General features: G+C 42.5%; 1 protein-coding gene across 9 annotated transcripts in view; it reads right to left on the bottom strand.

The window, feature by feature from the left end:
• The window catches only part of RBM33 (RNA binding motif protein 33), a 98,755-nt gene that overhangs the window by 44,155 nt on the left and 36,767 nt on the right, over positions 1–17,833 (bottom strand). For 7 of the 9 annotated variants that reach the window (XM_084785458.1, XM_084785459.1, XM_084785464.1 and 4 more), the window contains 3 exons: positions 12,345–12,553; positions 9,508–9,790; positions 2,835–2,893 (listed from right to left, as the gene is read on the bottom strand). In XM_084785458.1, the coding sequence (XP_084641584.1) occupies positions 2,835–2,893; positions 9,508–9,790; positions 12,345–12,553 (551 nt within the window). The remainder of the gene's footprint in view (positions 1–2,834; positions 2,894–9,507; positions 9,791–12,344; positions 12,554–17,833) is intronic. The other 2 variants (XM_084785460.1, XM_084785463.1) reach the window with 1 other exon arrangement.

Below are 17,833 nucleotides of genomic sequence, written 5' to 3'. Positions count from 1 at the left end.
CACCCCTACCCATGTCTGACCTCTCTCTTCCCAGTCAGTAAGGCAAAGAGAAGAATCTTACCTAATTCAACTATGTACTGCCTAATCCTCCTTTACAAGTTCAACATATCCTTGAAGATAAAGAAGCACAAAAATTTAAACATTCTCTGTTCTCTACACTACTCACTCTCATAAGTGCCAATAAATTCTCAACTCTACTATTTTGTAATAGTTTACTTACAGATTGAAACATTCTACCCTGCAGGAAACTCTTTAAATAGCTTCAGAAGTCCCTGAAACTGACCAGATTTAGAAGGCCCCTCCCTGCCAGAATAAGGCAGAGTAAGGGTCTCCCTCACAAGGAAGCTGAGCTGGGGGGGGGGGGGGGGTGACACTCTCAGACCAGAACAGCTGCCTAGAAGAAGTAAAAATCAGCAGAGCTGCCTGGAAGAGGTTTAGACCAACTGTAGGACCTGGAAAAGGCATTCTCCCACTGCCTGAGCAGCCTTCAGGCTGTGCAGTGTGTTCCAGGTTCTCAGATTTGTTAGCTGCCTGTCACCTATGGTGGGGTGGGCTCTGGCCATACAGCTGCCTTTGAGTCATTTCTGCTCCTGTAAGTAACCTCTCCCCCATATTTCTGTAAGTAAGCCCCCAAACTCACTGGTTCACTCAAGTTGGACTTCAGTGGTTTCCATACCTTGGTGTGTTATGGGATTCCTATCTGGGATGAGTACATGTGTGTACTGCAACTCCCCAGGAAATGTTTTGTCGCACAACTCCTACTGACAGGAGAACCAGCTGTGCACTAGTATATGTACACTGCCCAGGATACTATCTATCCTCAGAGCCATGAGAATGCTCCCCTTGAGAAGGATGAACAAAACAAACTTTACTTTCTTTAACTTCTAATTCTATTTAAACTGGTACAAAGACTTACAAATTCAAATCTAATTTAATGCTCCAAAGAAATAAAACGAATCCAGCAAACGTAGGAATCTAAAGTTGGGTTTCTTAACTGAATGTGTTAGTTTGAACAGCTTGTCAAGCATTCTGCAGCTGAGCTATAATCTTTGTCCCTTTGTTTTTCTTGAGGCAATGTCTCGCTATCTAGCCCAGGCTGGCATCTACCTCAAGATCATCCTGCCTCAGCCTCCCAAGTGCTAGGATTACAGGCATATGTTGGGAATTGTGGGTCCCTTTATAAAGCAAGTCTATGTAATAAATACTACCTCTCAATTGTTGACAAGGGCTGGGATAGGTTCTCAAGTGCACATGAGCAGCAGTAGCCCAAAGCTTAATTAGACCATAATATTGTTTTGCTGTCTTTATAACCTTACTCAGGAATTTAGTAAAGACACTACTTGGGCTTCATATACACCTCCCCTCCCCGCCCTCTCATCAGGATGTAAAACTCTCAGCTGCTGCCCCAGTGCCATGCCTGTGTGCTTCCCACCATGATGATCTGGGACTTATCCTCTAAAACTGAGAGCGCACCCCCAATTAAATGTTTCCTTTTGTAAGAATTGCCTTGCATATGGTATCTTTTCACAGCATTAGAATAGTAAGTAATAGAGAGCAAAGATGCCGGCCACAAAGCCTTTCCACCTGAGTTCCATCCCTGGAACCCACTGGTAGAAGGAGAGGATCAATTTATTTAAGTTGTCCTCTGACCTCCAAGTGCTGAGCTTTCATTTTCCTCTAGTAATATTCTTAAAGTATCGTGAAGGTTTTTCCCTCTATTATCAAGAAAACTTCTATTTGCAAAACTGCAAAATAAAAGTTAAAAGGAAAAATCCTATTTGCACCACAGAAAAGTAAAAATTAAGTAAAAAAATTGCAAATTACTCTAATTTCATATTGACAAGCATTTTGTTTCACAAACATATTAAATTACGTAAATTTCTGAAAACCAGAATTTCTTTTTTATATCAAATTGTAGCACCATGATACAAACTAAACATGAAAACAAGACCAATAGCAAATTTCACACAGGCCTGAGGATAGGAAAGCAGCATTTCAAATTAAACCAAGGAGACAAGTGCTTCCTCACATATGTATGGAATGACACCATGGGACCTGGGAAATGTCATTTAAAAAAGGTTCTGAATAGGTAATTAAAAACTAAATTTATACAATTTGAACAGCAATCTAAGGAAAAACCTTAGCTAACTATGGGAACAAGGCCGTTTCAGAAGGTACCACAAATAACAGCCATACACCAAGAAGTGTCTAAAATGTACTCCAAACCCTGAATCCAACACTGGACTTCTCAGTGCACCTGGTTGGTAGACAGGCTCTCTATCCACATACTCAAAACTGCTTTCTTTTTTTCCACTGCCTGGACTAATTTCCCCACAGTTCTTAAAAAGAACAAGTATTTAATAAAATGCATATATTTTAACAAATACTAAACTTTTTTTCTTCTAGCTACAGATAAATGACAAGAAGCACATGAGTGTGTGTTTTGTTTCAGAACTAAATTTCTCACTTAAGAACAGGAAAGCAGTGGCTCAGGAATAACCTCAGCTCTTTAATAACCAAGCACTTCATTCTTATTTCCTGGAATTTGATACATAGACTCACACATACCTGTGAGGCATACCCTCAGCAGAGGACCATGACAAAGTCAGAATTCATTCTTTAAAATGGAAGGCATCCTGATAATCCTGATTCAGCAATTTTAAAATTAATTCGGCTCTCAAACATCCACTGACCTTAAGGTTTTAATAAACATTTTCCACTGCAGTCAACATTTACCAATGCACACACTGTTTCTGGCCACGCAAGTACAATAGCAGTACCTCTTAGTTACTATGTGCTACCCCCAGCCAGAGAGAAGAACAGCAGCTACTCACTGGGAATCTTTGGGGTCCCACGGCAGGCCTTGGCTGGCTCGGAACTGGCAGCAAGGGCACTGTAAGAAAACATCTTGTATTACAATCACTTGACATCATACCAGCTGGGAGAAAGACAAACATGAGCTTTCACACCAAGTGTATACACTACATACACTGTGCACACTAACATTAAATTTAGACTTTACCTGAATACTTGTTATTTGTAATAATCTAATAAAAGGAGAAGGGAGGGTACTTTTGGCCCCAGAATAAAACAGTATAATATGAAGCTTAAGTTCTAACAGAGAATTACTATTTAGAATTCAAATATTTTTACAACAAAAGAAGATAATCTTCTTATGAAATAAAAAGACCTAGTTTCAGTGGGATGACACATTGTAGTGTATACTTGTAACCCTACTATTCAGGAGTCTAAAGAAAGAAGACTGCTTCAAGTCTGAGTCCAATCTGAGCTATATTGTGAGCTAAAGAAGAGCCTGGGTTACATAGCGAGGCCCTGCCCAGCTACATACAAACTGAAATGTGAACCCTATAGAATCACAAGACAGGAAGGAGGAGAAGGTTAGAAAAAGAGGCAGGTAGACAAAGAACGAAACAATGCTCATGTTGCCTTACAAAGAACACCAAGGAAGCAAAGTACTCTGCTGAGACGTTTTGTTTTGTTTTCATGGTTTATTAAATACTTGTTCATTTTAAGAACCACAGGGAAATTAGTCTAGGCAATGAAATACCAATGTCATTTGTATGGAAATAAGAAAGTGATTTTGAGTATGTGTCTACCAGTCTACTAGATCAAGAAGTCTATTGTTTTAAGAAAATATCAACCAACCAACCACCCCATTTTGGGGGGGGGGGGGAGTTGGTTTTTTTGAGACAGGGTTTCTCTGTGCAGTCCTGACTATCCTGGAACTTACTCTGTAGACCAAGCTGGCCTTGAACTCAAGAGATCTACCTGGCTCTGTTTCCCCAGTGTTGGAATTAAAGGTATCTGCCACCACTGCCCAGCAAAAGCAATCTCTTGGTAGAAAAGAAGAGGGCTAAGCCCTTGGGGTTAAGTATATGCTGCCCTCTTTCAAATGTGACATACATTATACTGATCTTACTGACCTGGGTTTGAAAAAACTCATCACTCCTGTCAAACATGCAGTCAAACATGACGCTAGATGCACCCAAGAAACTCCCATATAGAGCACCTTAAATGAGATACATTTGGAGAGATCTTTTAAGAGGTCCAAATGGTAAGCACGAATCCAACCTAACCAGCATCCTAGAGAAAAGGAGAAATGTAAACACATGCTCACAGAGGCCACGTGGAGACATAGGAAAGCCATCTGCAATCCAAGAATTGCATCTGGGGAATCAGCCTGCCCATGTCTACACCTCTCTGTAGTGCTCATTACAGCAGCCTTAGCAAATCAATAATCAAAGTTTTAATACAGCACAACTTTAAGAGACTCTTGGAAATGAGAAATATAGACACAAAAATGCACTTGAAGAATCTATCCAAATCACTTTTATATGGAGTGACAAGTCAAACTTTTATTTTCTGCAGTTACAAAATGAATCCCATACACTGAACTAATTCATGGTTAGTATAATAAGCATCCGTTTTACAGGCTCAGTGTTAAATGAGCATGTGGGCCATCTATTTGATCAAGAGGAAATGTAACGGAAACTTTCTTTTACAGAATGTCAAAGGAGAAGTCCTCGCCTCCGTTGAGAGCCTATTCCAAAGTAAGATTGCCTGTAAGAAGACACAAAGCAACCAGGAGTCTAAAGGAAAAGAGCAGTCTATGAAGCCAAGAAAGAGAAAAGAAACAGTATTCTCATATCAGAAGATTATAATGAAAGTGAAGAAAAGAATGGTACACATTTAACAACAGAGGGACAGTACTCTTTTTTTTTTTTTTAAGATTTATTTATTATGTATACAGTATGCATCAGATCATATTATAGATGGTTGTGAGCCACCATGTGGTTGCTGGGAATTGAACTCAGGACTCTGGAAGAGCAGTCGGTGCCCTTAATCGCTGAGCCATCTCTTCAGCCCCAGTATTCTTAAATCAAGTACCAAATACAAAACACCTAGTTCCTCTACCAAACCAACCGTGAGAGCTGATTCTAATGAACTGATTTGTTAAGAGAACCTCTGAGGAACTGTCAACACTGTCAGAATCTCCACCCTCTTTCTTCAAGAAAATAAACCATGTAGATTTCACAGAGGCAGAACAGCGCATAGGAGCAGGTGTGTTCCAGCCCAGTGCAGAGAGCAGCAGGATCAAGACCCAACCCTTGGAACAAAAAGGAACTTAAAATTTTTCATGTTTGCATCAGTCCAGTTAAGCCTCAAACCTGAAAAGTTGGTGTTTACTATTTATATAAACTGTTATGGTCCTGTGTATCTACCAGAAGATGTTTTCAACTTATTACAGTTGTAAAGATGGATATCAACTAAAGCTTCCATCAAACTGGTTTAATTATATTACAGTGGAGCAGTCTTCACTCTCAAAAATCGAACAGGTGTAGTTAAAAAAACAGATGTACAAAAGTTGAGGACTCTACCTCAGTGGAAAGGCACTTACCTAACACCTAGCATGGGGGAGGCTGAGTGTCAGTACCAGCACCACACACACACACACACACACACACACACACACACACACACGTTAACATATTCATACAGTTACTAAGTAAATTGCTTATATGCTAATTATAAAGACTTTCAGGGGATGTTTAGATAATTCAGTGGTTAGGTGTGCATACTGTCTCTTGCAGAGACTCAAGCTCCATGTTGGACAGCTCACAACCACCTCTAATTCCAGCTCAAGAGACTCAACACCTTTTGGTCACTGTGAGCACTTGCATGCACATGCACCTAACTCACACGGACAAACATTCACATAAGTAAAAACTGTAAGTCTATCTAGGAATAGGGAAAAGGGTAAGGATACCTGCCTTTAATTCTAGCACCCAAGAAGCACAGGCAGAGAGATCTCTGTGAATCCGAAGTTACCCTAGTCTACATAGTTAGTTCCAGGTCAACCCTGGAGACCCTGGAGGAAGGGAGGATGGAGTGAATCTTTTTGTTTGTTTTGAGACAGATCTTACTATGTGTAGAACAGGCTGGCCTCAAACCCATAGAGATCCTGCCTCCAAGTGCTATAGATGCACACCTTTAAAAGACTTTTAAGTGTACTTAGCTGTTAAGATCCTGAGAAGTGCTAGTTTGATCTGTATACTGCATCCTGGCCTCCCCCAGGGATTGGGGATTCAATTAAGTTTATTTACCAAATACTAAATGAACAAACACTACTAGGAATTCACATATAACCAGTAAGAATAAGGTTTCCTTTCTCTGGCATCAGATACATAAAAGGCAAGGAGCAAGGAGCAAAGCTCCTGGGTTCATAGCGTCATTAAAGAGCTTCAGATAGACACAGCAGTTACTAAGTCATTCCAACTCCTGGATGCAGGACTAATTCCTCGGTGCTAGTGTAGGGCAACCACTGAGAAGTTCAATTTAGGGAAATGAAGAGCAGACTTATGCTGGCAGTAGAACGTTGTCTCTGAGGTGAAAGTTTGGGGAAGAGAGTTTAGGTCCTTGGCACCTGCAGAAATGTAGCATGGGTGTGTAACCCAGCTGCAGTTCCAGTACTGGGAAGGTAAAAATGGAGAATGCCCAGAATAAGCCGGCAACTTGACTAGCACAGGCAAGGGACTCTGTGCTCTCTCTCCCAACTAGTGACATGTCCCTACCTCTTGAGCTCATTATCAACAATCCCGAACTCCCTCGCTTTCTCAGGAGCTCCAAAGTGACAAGGATTCCTCCCATTCTTCCTGATAGGTAGGTTCCTTCCCAATCCTACTGTTGTCCCAAACCCAAACCTCATGCCATCTAAAGCCTCTTCTCTACCTTACAAAATGTTTCTGAGTCACTGCCACCGTCTTCAGAACCCTCTGTGCCAGTCCTGCTGCCAATGCCTGCCTTCCTCTCCATGCAGCTCTCGGCACTCCATCATCTCTCTCCCTCCGGAACCAATTTCAATACTTACCCCTCCTCCGGTGTCCTCTCTTCACAGGAGCCATCAATTTAAGGTCCTGCTTATCTACTACTCTGTAAACACAGCTGTCTATGCTAAACCCATAAGAGGAGGCAAACACAGCCAGTGATACACAACATCATGCTAGCTCTCATCCCCAGCCATTTCCTCCAAATGTGGGGTTCGCTCCTGGTCTGCTCCCAGAACATGCTTCAAGACTTCTCGCCTCACAATTTTCCACATTCTTTATCCCCTACTTGATTACTAGGAAAACTGAGACCACCACAAGAACTTAACTAAGATTCTGCCTCCTACCACCAAACACGCAGGGAACCCTCTGCACTTTCACTGCTGCCTCCAGTCCTGTTGCTTTAAGTACCCTACTCCTGTCCTGGCTCACAGGGCCCTGCCAGGATACGTTTTCCTTCTTACCTAGGATCACCCCTGTACAGCTAGCTCTTCCCTCTAAGTGCAGGGTGCGACTCTCCCTGCTTTTAATCTTTCTCAAGCCTGTTTCCCACTAACCACCTATCAATAATAACACTCTGTTGTAGAAAACACTGTGCAAAAAAAGGACTGTCCCACTCTCTTAATTTACTTAGGCCACCAGTAGAACAGAGGCCTCCCTAAAGCCCAGGGAAATCAATAGCCCAACCAGCCCCCAGCAGCTCTGCCAGATTCTCTTCCTCCCACTCACAACCCCAGCACCACTGGTCTCGAAACACCCACACCTCTGCTAGAGCTCTAGACCACTGGTTCTCAACCATCCTGATGCTGTGACCATTTAATATAGCTCCTTATGTTTTCGTGACCCTTAACCAGAAAATTATTTTTGTTGTTACTTTGTAACTGTAATTTTGCTACTCTTATGAATTGTAATGTAAATATCTATGTTTTCTGATAGTCTTAGCTGACACCCATGAAAAATCCATTTGACAACCTCCCATCCCCAAAGGGATCACAACCCACAGGTTGAGAACCACTGCTCTAGCCCTTCTATACACCAGCAATGCCCAACTTGAACTGTTAGCCCAGAACATTTGAACTGGCTCAATTGCTGACCAGCTGCCTCCACCCTCAGAGATACTTAGCCTCCCTCACCTATGCATCTAATCTACCTGCATTACATGTAGCCTCCCACTGCCTCTGCTGCACAATTCCCTGACCCTGACTCTTCAGTCATCTGCTAGCTGCACACACACTTCTCCCCAGGTGCACTTCCTGGTCCATCCGCTGAGCTGGCCTTCAGGAACTATCATGTACTATGTACCTTTCACCACCTCAGACTCTAATGAAGAAATAGTGTGTTGTGGTTGACTAGAATTGAGACAAATGATACTTCTTTTGATTTTCAGTCCGCTCATGAGGCACTCACCTATCAAGCCTTTCCTCCTTTCTAATTTGCCCCCAAATGCTAAATGACAGTTGAGCAGCTGCACTGAACTCTAAGAATATCCACTTCAACATCTGCTCTCTCGTCACTGTAACTTGTGATGGCTGATGCTCTTTCTTGGTCCACCACTACAGTGGGCATCCACTAGTGACTCCTGGGCCAAATTTTGAGGTTTCCAGCTGTGCCCACAGTAGCCCATTTTGACCTCAGGTAAGAGAATTACTACAATGGTCTAACATCATTTCCACAGTATGAGGCTCAAATAGTAAGAAATTATTAGCAAAAATATAGAGAATAAAAGGGCATTAAAATGATGCATAAACAGAAGCACACAATGCACTCTACTATCAAATGACAGGCTCAGCTATGTGAGAATCAAAAGTTCCTTTTTGCCCTGTCTTAATATACCCTAAATCAGTCACTCTTTCCAGTAAAATTTAAGTTCTTACAGTGGTCCAGACAAGAGGGACCCTGCATCACTTCCTTCCTTTTGTCACCCCACAAAGCACTTGTCTCTCTTAATTACTTTAAACCCAAGGCTTGAGCTCATTATCAGCAGTCCTTCCTCCTGGTGTGCCTGTGCGAGACCTGTGATCATCTTCCCTGATGAGCGTCTCCTCATCTTTCTGAATGCCCCTAGAACTAACCTACTCAGTGAACCCCAGATAACTCTGCATGCACTGCCTTCCCCATCTCTGTTCTACCCCCTCTTCATCCGTACCTTGTACACCTCACAAGCCCTATCTACCCACCTTGGATGTTGATGGACTGCCTCTGCCCATGAAGAAACAAGAACACAAACAGAACTCTGGTCTGTTCTGCTCTCCAACAAAGCCAAGGTGCCTGGAGACACAGGACCAACTGCTTCAGGGAAGCGACTCACAGCAGCTCACAGATCCAGCACCTCCTCTGTCATAGCCACACAGTCAATAACAAGGTAAAGATAGGCTGGTCTTTCCCCGCCAAGTTCCTCACACAAACTCAAGGGGAACACCATGTAGGACCCACTTGAAACCTTCTTCCCCTAAGACATATGAAATAATCATTCAAAGACTTCAACAACTACCTCCAGGTGTTCCTCACACTGAGATTGGCACTATATTTTCCATTCAGTCACAAAGTAAAAGGCAGACATTTTGAAGACAGGAACTTACATGCCACGCTACATCATGTCTGTGAATCTAGCTGCCTCTGTGGTGGCTTTGTGAATGAACACATACTAGGAAAGAACACGCACCTTGAACAGGGGTCACCACTGTCCCCTTGAAGTGTGGGTTAATGTGGATGTTCTTGGGCTGCTGAGGAGTCACTGGGGGAGGAGTCAGCATCATCCTTGGAGTCTCCATCTGGGGGGGCATGTGCACTCCCTGAGGTGGGGAGGGGTGATGCGGGTGCTGTAAAGGGAGTAGAGGTTGTAGCTGCTGCTGCTGGAACAGACTTCTGATTGGCTGCTGCTGAGGTGGTGGTGGCGGTGGAGGAGGCTGTGGCTGTGGAGGAGGGATTAATCTTGGAGAGTGAGCCTGAAAACCACCAAAGGAGAAAAATTCACAGAAATCAACACTTAGAAGGAAACAAAAGTAATGCTGATGTGCTGCAAGCTTATACCAGTAACTCTTAGGAATAAACATACAGTATAAACTTGTACACAAACTTTGAAGACAGGATAAATAAACTGTGCCATCGACTCATAAGATGGCATGCGGCTCAACCAGTCCATGACAAAGTGAGAAATGACAGCCCAAAGCACACAGCATGAATTCTGAAAAATAAAATTCAGCCCAGGAAACAAACTGCCCATAGCAAACGAAGCTACCAATAGCCTCTAAACACAGCTAGCCCTGCCTCTCCTTAAGGAGACAGGAGGCAGATTGGAGCAATCACTACAAACCTGACACTAAGAAAGGGTCAGGGCTACAGAGAGCTCTCCAAGAAGTTGCTTTGACAAACTGTTATCTGGGCCAAACCTACACTGGAGAAAAGAGATGCATCGCACACAGAAAATAACACATCAGGAATGGAGAAAACCAGGAGAAAGGACTTCCTGTTTGGTCAAGAAGAGGGGCATAGCATATAAAAAGTTAAGAGGATCAAAAAATAAATAAATGCATAATCCAAAGTGACCCTCCCACGCCCCACAGCCCCACATCCAAGTCCCCATTGGGGACTTGTACAGGAAGCAGCAGGTCTACTCCTGACAGTGCCAGAAAGTGAGTTGGATTGAGTTTTGCTTTTAACCATTAATCAAATCAACTATACTGCCTATTAGCAGTCAAAACACAGGTAATTCAACTGTCTAATTAGTCATTTTTTCTGGCATGATGCTCAATTATAGAGATCACTGCATTCCAAGTGAAAGATACAACATGCATGGTGGGAAACCCTCAATGAGTCCCTCTCTAGGAAAGTGACCGACTGCTCATCGTGCGAGACAGAAGAGATGAACACAGCCTTGTGACAAGCCATGGCAAAGGCAAGTAGAAGACCAGCCACAGTCTGACAAAGAAGAAGAAAATTATTTCAGAGGAACAAGAAGGTTAAGGTTAAATTGTATATGACACTGGCTGTCCGTCTCTTCTAAGAAAGGATTTTTCCAACAATCTGGAAACCAACAAACTTAAACTCTCCTCTTCCTAGAATCCAGGACACATGCTTCTCCTCATTACCTTTATACACCCAAGCGTGCAATGTACAGAACTGGAAAATTGTCATGTGTTGTTTGATCTCACTGAGAAGAGGCTGGCACTGAAACTGGAGGGGGGGGGGTCCCCTCTCCATTTCAGACCCTAGCATGTTTGTCTGGGGATGGAATGGCCCCCTAACTTTCTGACAAGGAGAAAAAAGAACAGCAAACGGCATAAGAGTAAAAACATGTCATTGCGAATAGGCTAGGACTGACTGACAGAAGAACCGAACCCAAATCAATAAACAAGAGTCAAGAACATTCCTTCTAGAACATGGACGTGAGCAGGCAAGGGGACAGATCCACTCTGGGTGAGGAGTAAGCAAGATCAAGCATCTCTGTGGCTTGGGGCAAGCTCACTGAAGACAGCCGCAGTGGGAAGGACAAGGCTGCAGCCAAAGTGCATGGCTGATCAGATTCAGTCTACCAGCAGTTTGGTAGCTATGCAACCCACCAGGTGGTCAGTCATACCAGGATTCAAAGACACAGCTACCCTGTCAGGGTGAGGTTACCTTTGCTTTCTGACTAGCTGTTGATGGAATCCCCAACCCTCTCTCCATTCCCTTCCTTACCTGTGACACTCATGATGACACAAAACTAGTCTGATATACCTTGTTGACCTTGATGGAGAACCAACCAATTGTGTACAAAAGAGCTATGTACTGTTGTCACAAACTTTCAAGTGCTATCAGCCACCTTTTCTTCTTCTCTTTAAAACTGGAGTCTCACACAAGACCAACAATCAATCACCCTTTCTACTTCATCATATCACCAATGGATGGTATCTGAAACTGTTAACAGAAGCCAAGTGTAGGCTGCAAGCCTATGTGGTATACACTAGGGACACATCTTGCATTATGTTTCTTCCAAACACTGACTTCCAAAGGAGAAAGTCATGAAGTTTACCTCTAGTTTGCAAAAGGACAATAAACACCATGACTCCTATCTTTGCTCTGAGACATCCCAGAAGAAATCCACTCAAGTTTAACTGTATAATTCAGTCTTAAGTCATGAACATTTTTATAAGATACAAAAATTAAGAAAAACTGCTACAGAAAAACACTTTATAAAATAACCAACTATGGCCTAAATCATATCTGTATTAACAACAGCATATCAAAAACAGCACACTTGAGAGGTAAGAGAGAAAAGCAGAGCTTGGTTGTAGCCACACAGGTCACCAGCTGTCCAATGAAGTATTGAGATGGATTTTTGACTACCCAATAGATTTCACACTACACATGAAATCTTACCACAGACCCAAACCCAGAAGCTTCAGTCATTTCTTCTACTGCTTCAGTATCATTTCCGAAAAGTGAATGTGAACTGTGTGACCCACAAAAACTTTCATTGCTCTAAAACTGCCAAGTACTGCAATAAAACCGAGTAATTACCACGACAGGAGGCTGTGTAGGAAGCAGAGCAGGCCTGTGTTCCTTCATCCTTCCCCTCTCACTGTTCTCTCGTCTCTGGTCTCCCATTCCACGGCACATCAGAGAACCTCCTCGCCTTCCTCCCCGGCGGGAACCGTAGCGGCCCTGCTTATGCTGTCGCTCTCTTTCTTCAAATTCAAGCAACGCGGCTTTGGCTTCTGCCGAAAGCTCTATGTAAAAAGATGTACAGATGTTAAATACAGCCCACACTACACACATCTCTGGAGGGAGAGCAGTAAGAGTCAAATAACAGTCTCTTGATACTTAGATCATCTATCAATCCTTAAATGCTCCACTTTTACACAGTGTGCCCAGTGAGTCTAAAAAGTAGCTCATGTTCACAGACTACTACAGTTGGAAACTTTCCCTCTACTGCTGGGCTCCAATGAGGCCAGTAAGCGAATGCCACTAGCTGGATGTGGTGGTGCATGCCATTAGTCCCAGCACTTAGGAGGCAGAGGCAGGTGGATCTACATGAGTTCAAGGCCAGCCAGGTCTGCGAGGTTGAGTTCCAGGACAGCCAGGGCTACACAGAGAAACCATGTCTCAAAAAAACAGAAAAAGAAAAAGAAAATAGAAAGTAAGAAGAGAAAATGCTACTAATGTGCAACGGCTGAGTTAGGATGAAAAAAAAAAAAAAAACAAACCCAAGTGTTCTCCTATACATCAAAGCCACTACTGACCTCCTTCTGAAGTCAAATTGTTAAGGATAATTCCTCAAGAATGAAACACGCAATAGCTTCATTTCACTTTAAACTTGTACATTCACTAGTATATAAATTATACTGTCAAAACAACATTGTGTGTCCACACAGCCAGACACAGACACCTTGTCAAATGAGAGAAAAGCCATTCAAGGAAAAGCTGGCGATTTAAAGCACTGCCGGAGGTCACCGAGCCACTTGTGTCTATCCCATGCTTCAGAGTGCAATGAACAGGGGCATAGACCCTAAAAGTCTTCCAATAGCATATTATTCTAAGCACTACGGGAGGCCTTTCATCCAAATAGGGTTCCTTTGTTTTACAGTAGTGTCTAAATGTGGTAATACATCTTATATTAGTCAACGTGTATTTTCTTAAAACATCACTAAACACTACTGTCAGCCTTTCTACTCTACTGGGGGATGTTACATATCACTTTGCTGCATCAGATTAAAACTCCTTCTAGTCTGATTCCTTTTCTTGGAAATACTGATGTGGTATCCCCTCTCATTCAAATGAATATGGACCTTTGGAAAGAAAACATAATAATCTCCTTTTAACCAGCACAAATTTTTATTTTAATCTTGACTACATGATTGCTTCACACACACATTTTATGCAGTGAATCAGCAATTATTTTTCTGGTGGTTCTGAGTGTCAAGATTAATTTGGCTAGCCTCAGTAATGAAATGGTTTCAAATGACATCTTTAATCAGCAAGAAAAAATGCTCTCCTCCAATTGAGACAAGCTGTCACAAAAGGTCACCAAAATATGACAGGATAGAAATTACATTTGTAACTTCAACTGAAATGTTAATTTCCCCATAAGTATTTTCTGAACTATATCCAAATCCTAAAGCGATACATCATAAAACAACTACAATTATACTACTATACTATTCCTAGAAACAACATATTTGCATCTAAATTAGAGCAGTTAGAAATGAACACATACTTACGGAATACAGTTTGGCAAAATAAAAATGGCAAATCTTAAAAGAAAACCAAACCCCCAAAATTTTAAATCAAAACAAAGAAGCGTAGTATAAAAAGGTGAGTATGTGCCTACTGTCATTAACAACCATCCACTGTCACTAGATGAAAGGGTTCTTCCCACAGGTCTTTAGTCTTCCATGGAAGTAGCTAGGGTATTAGGTCAACAAAACAAGATATAAGGATTGCCAAGCAGCTGAGTCAAAGCAATAAAAGGTAATTTAACATGATGCATGTGCCAGTGAGACTGAACACAAAATTCAGAGTGAATGTAAAACTTAGCTTAGAAAGAAAAAGAGCACTTCTTCCCCAAGATCCTGCTGCTTTCAAAGACCATCCCTAGTCCAGGCCGGCTTCCTAGAGCAAGAGAGGCTGCTGCTGCTGCTCCTCACTCCCAGGCTTAGCCCAGTGTCTGTGTGCAGAGCAAGCCCTGGCATGTTCATAGACACCAACCCCCCCCCACACACACACACGGTCTAGCAATCTTAGTCAACTGTTCTGAATTCACAGTAGTGTGTCATCCGTTAGAGAATGGAGAAAACCATCACTTCAATGTTTTTCTGTAAGGTTTAACTTGTAAAATCCTGACTGAAAAAAAGTTCAATCAACTAAGTAAAAATAGCTTAAATGAAATCCCCAGGCTGAAGTAAATAAATATCCCAATCAACAACTGAGATTTAGCTCTTTAATAGTGGAGAGTCATCTGTGTGAACTAGTGTTTTCACACTTGAAGCAACATGTGTATCTGAAAGTAGTGACACTCCCTTCTAGATGTCAAAAAGATGACTTCACATACAAGCTTCCAGAGTCAGAAATGGGAGGTACCACAGCAGCATTTGATTCTTCTTGGAAGAACAAAGGATTCTCAAGATTAATCAAATCTGTCTATCACTAAGGGAGTAAAGCTGTTTGTGGGCTGGAGAGATGGCTCGAGTTAAGAGCACTGGCTGCTCTTGCAGAGGACCCAGTTAAATTCCCAGCACCCACATAGCAGCTCACAACCATCCGTACTTCCAGCTCCAGGGGATCTAGACCTCTTTTCTGAGCTCTACAGGCACTAAGACACACATATGATAAGCATACACTTAGGCAAACTCTCAAAACACACAAAATAAAATAAATCTATCTTTTCAACTTAAGTTTTTATTAGTAAACAAAATGACAAATAGGAAAAAAAAAAGCTGTCCAGATAGTCCGCATCACTAGAGAACACAGGGACTGTTGTAGAAACATACTTTCACCTCAGTATAAAAGCAGGCAAACTGCTTTACAATCCAATAAACTCCATCTTGGGACTGAGGACACAAAAATAAGCTGACAGGTGACACTCATGTAAATTTCCAGCTCTCAAAGGTTGTGGCACCCTCTTCCTCAGCAAACCTTGTATCTGTCCACTCTGCCTGGGAAGGTGCAGCCCTATCAGGAAGCCCCTTCTCTCAGGAAACAAGTCTTCTGAAGAGTGGTGACATTCTTTGCATATTGACAATAGCCCCAACTTTGAAGTTACTAGTAAACTTTCCAAACATTAAGCTCACTTAAATTAGAACTCTAAATGGGGTGTGTGTGTGGGGGGGGGGGACTAGCCAAATTACCATATTCTACAAAACTGCACTTTAATCCTTTTTAGAGGAAAATACATAACCAGAATGTTTACCATTATAGCACTGTGTCTAAGGGTTCCAAGTCCTCTCCTCCCCACAGTTTCAAGGGTAACCCGTCTACAACAAAACGACCCTTCTAGCCTTTTATCTCTGGAGTAGACTGGTTATTGTTGTCAGGTATCTTGAAAAGAAAGCACATTTGACAGCTTTCTGGATAAAGCAAAGTTAAAATAACTCTGAAAACAAGGAAAGGAAGCAAAGGCCCTAAAAAGAATGGACCAAACTAAAGTATTTGTACAGGCAAGTGGAACATTCCAGAATAGCTATGCTCACATCCTCAGAGGGAAGGAATGCTTACAACCCTGATAATGAGCTGAATTTGTGTTAGCGGGTGAGGACAGCTTAGAGTTCACCTGGAGACTCTATATGCCCCTGAAAGATACATGCTACATGCTCTTGTTTAGTAGTAAAAACAGCCATGTTGTGGTTTGAATGAGAATGACCCTTGGTTGGGGGGGGGGGGGGAAGGTAGCCCCAAGCAAGTGAAGTCCTGAGAGAATGTGTATTTTGAAATGTAAGCAACCATTTGAGGAATCCAAGGCCATGGGAAATTGGCAAAAATTATTACATCCAAACAGGCCAGGCTCAAGAGGAATGGGAAATCTTTCCTTGGAGTTGGAGTCCAACTTTGAACAACTGATCAGTGTGGGCAAAGACTAGGTGCTTCCTCCTCTGAGATGTTTATAGCCTGAGACTGCTTTCTTATACAGACTTTCTACCAAGGCTAGCTAGCCCATTCCCTTGTGCTGTACATAAGGAAAAAGCTGAGGTTCCAAGTAGCTGGAGGTAGCTTAAGGTAATGTTAGAGAACCTCACTGGACCCCAGGCTTCACTGTGTGTCTGTCTATCTTTTCTTCATTCCCTCACAGTTCCTAGCTAGGGTTCCAGGCCCCAAGCCTTGAATGACAAGATACATGGGCTCATATATTTGAAATGCTTGGTCCCAATTGATGGAACTATTTGTGAAGGATTAGAAGGTGTGGACTTGTTGGGGAAAGGAGCAAGATTTGAGGTTTCTAATGACTTACACCATTACCAATATGTCTGTGTTGCTCTCTCTGCCTCCTACTTGTGGATCAAGACTTGAACTCTCAGCTGTTCCTACCACCGTAGCTTTGCTTTGCCATCATAAACTCAAACCCTCTGAAACTATAAGCCCAACAACACTTTTTTTATAAGTTGTTTTGGCCATGGGATTTTGTCACAGCAACAGGAAAATAACTAACACAACCACAAACAATAGTGTTTAAAAATAAAAGGAGAGTAGGAGAGTATATCTGCCAACTTCTGTACATACACATACGGGGGGGGGGGGCGGGGGAGGAGAGGGAGGGAGAGAAGACTGACTGATCAGACCATTGAGGTAATGTAAGGCTTGGACCTTTACTTTTATCTAGACCAAAATAGAAAGGCAAATAGACCTGGATGTCCTGTAAGGCTTGTCTTCCTCATTAGAAAGCCACAGCTGGGAACACACTGAAAATACAACCTTCCTGGGTACTGCCTGGAACTAAAGACTCAAAATGGCTAGGAGTAGCCCCAACACTGTTTTCAAAAGCCTCAGGTGCTTCTACCACTCAGCAATGCTCCCAGCCCATAGGGTGATTGTGTCAATCCTATGTGAACCCAATGATCAGTGGGACAGGATACAAACTGTACAAAGGGTTGGAGGGGATGGTGTCAGGCAGCAACAGTCTGAAGAAGGTCTTCAGTGGCAAATTCTTGACACTCAGGTAACAATCTCTTAGCTAGTCACTGAACACTTGGGGCAACAGACAGAGAAAACCCCAAAGGATGGCTACGAAGATGTTACAAACGCAAAATAAAACCAATTTGGCCCAGATTTAGCACTAGCTACCTGAGGGGCACAGTCTAGTAGAGAAAGCCAGTATCTAGGCCAAGCATTCCCATGCCACCACCTCAGTACAGCCAAGAAAGACAGGCCATGAAGGAGTAGCTTTAGACCATATATAGATAGACAGAGAGACAGACAGACAGACAACTTCTAAATACTCCACTGAAACACTTATAACCCAGAAGTGTTTGCTTGCCATAACGATGAGCACAGCTGAGCACCAGTCTCCCATATACCAG

Source organism: Acomys minous, assembly GCF_964271855.1.
Source record: "Acomys minous genome assembly, chromosome: 6".
In the NCBI taxonomy this organism is placed as follows: Eukaryota; Metazoa; Chordata; class Mammalia; order Rodentia; family Muridae; genus Acomys; species Acomys minous.
Note: the sequence above shows the minus strand (reverse complement) of the source record. Positions and strands in the feature narration are given on the sequence as shown.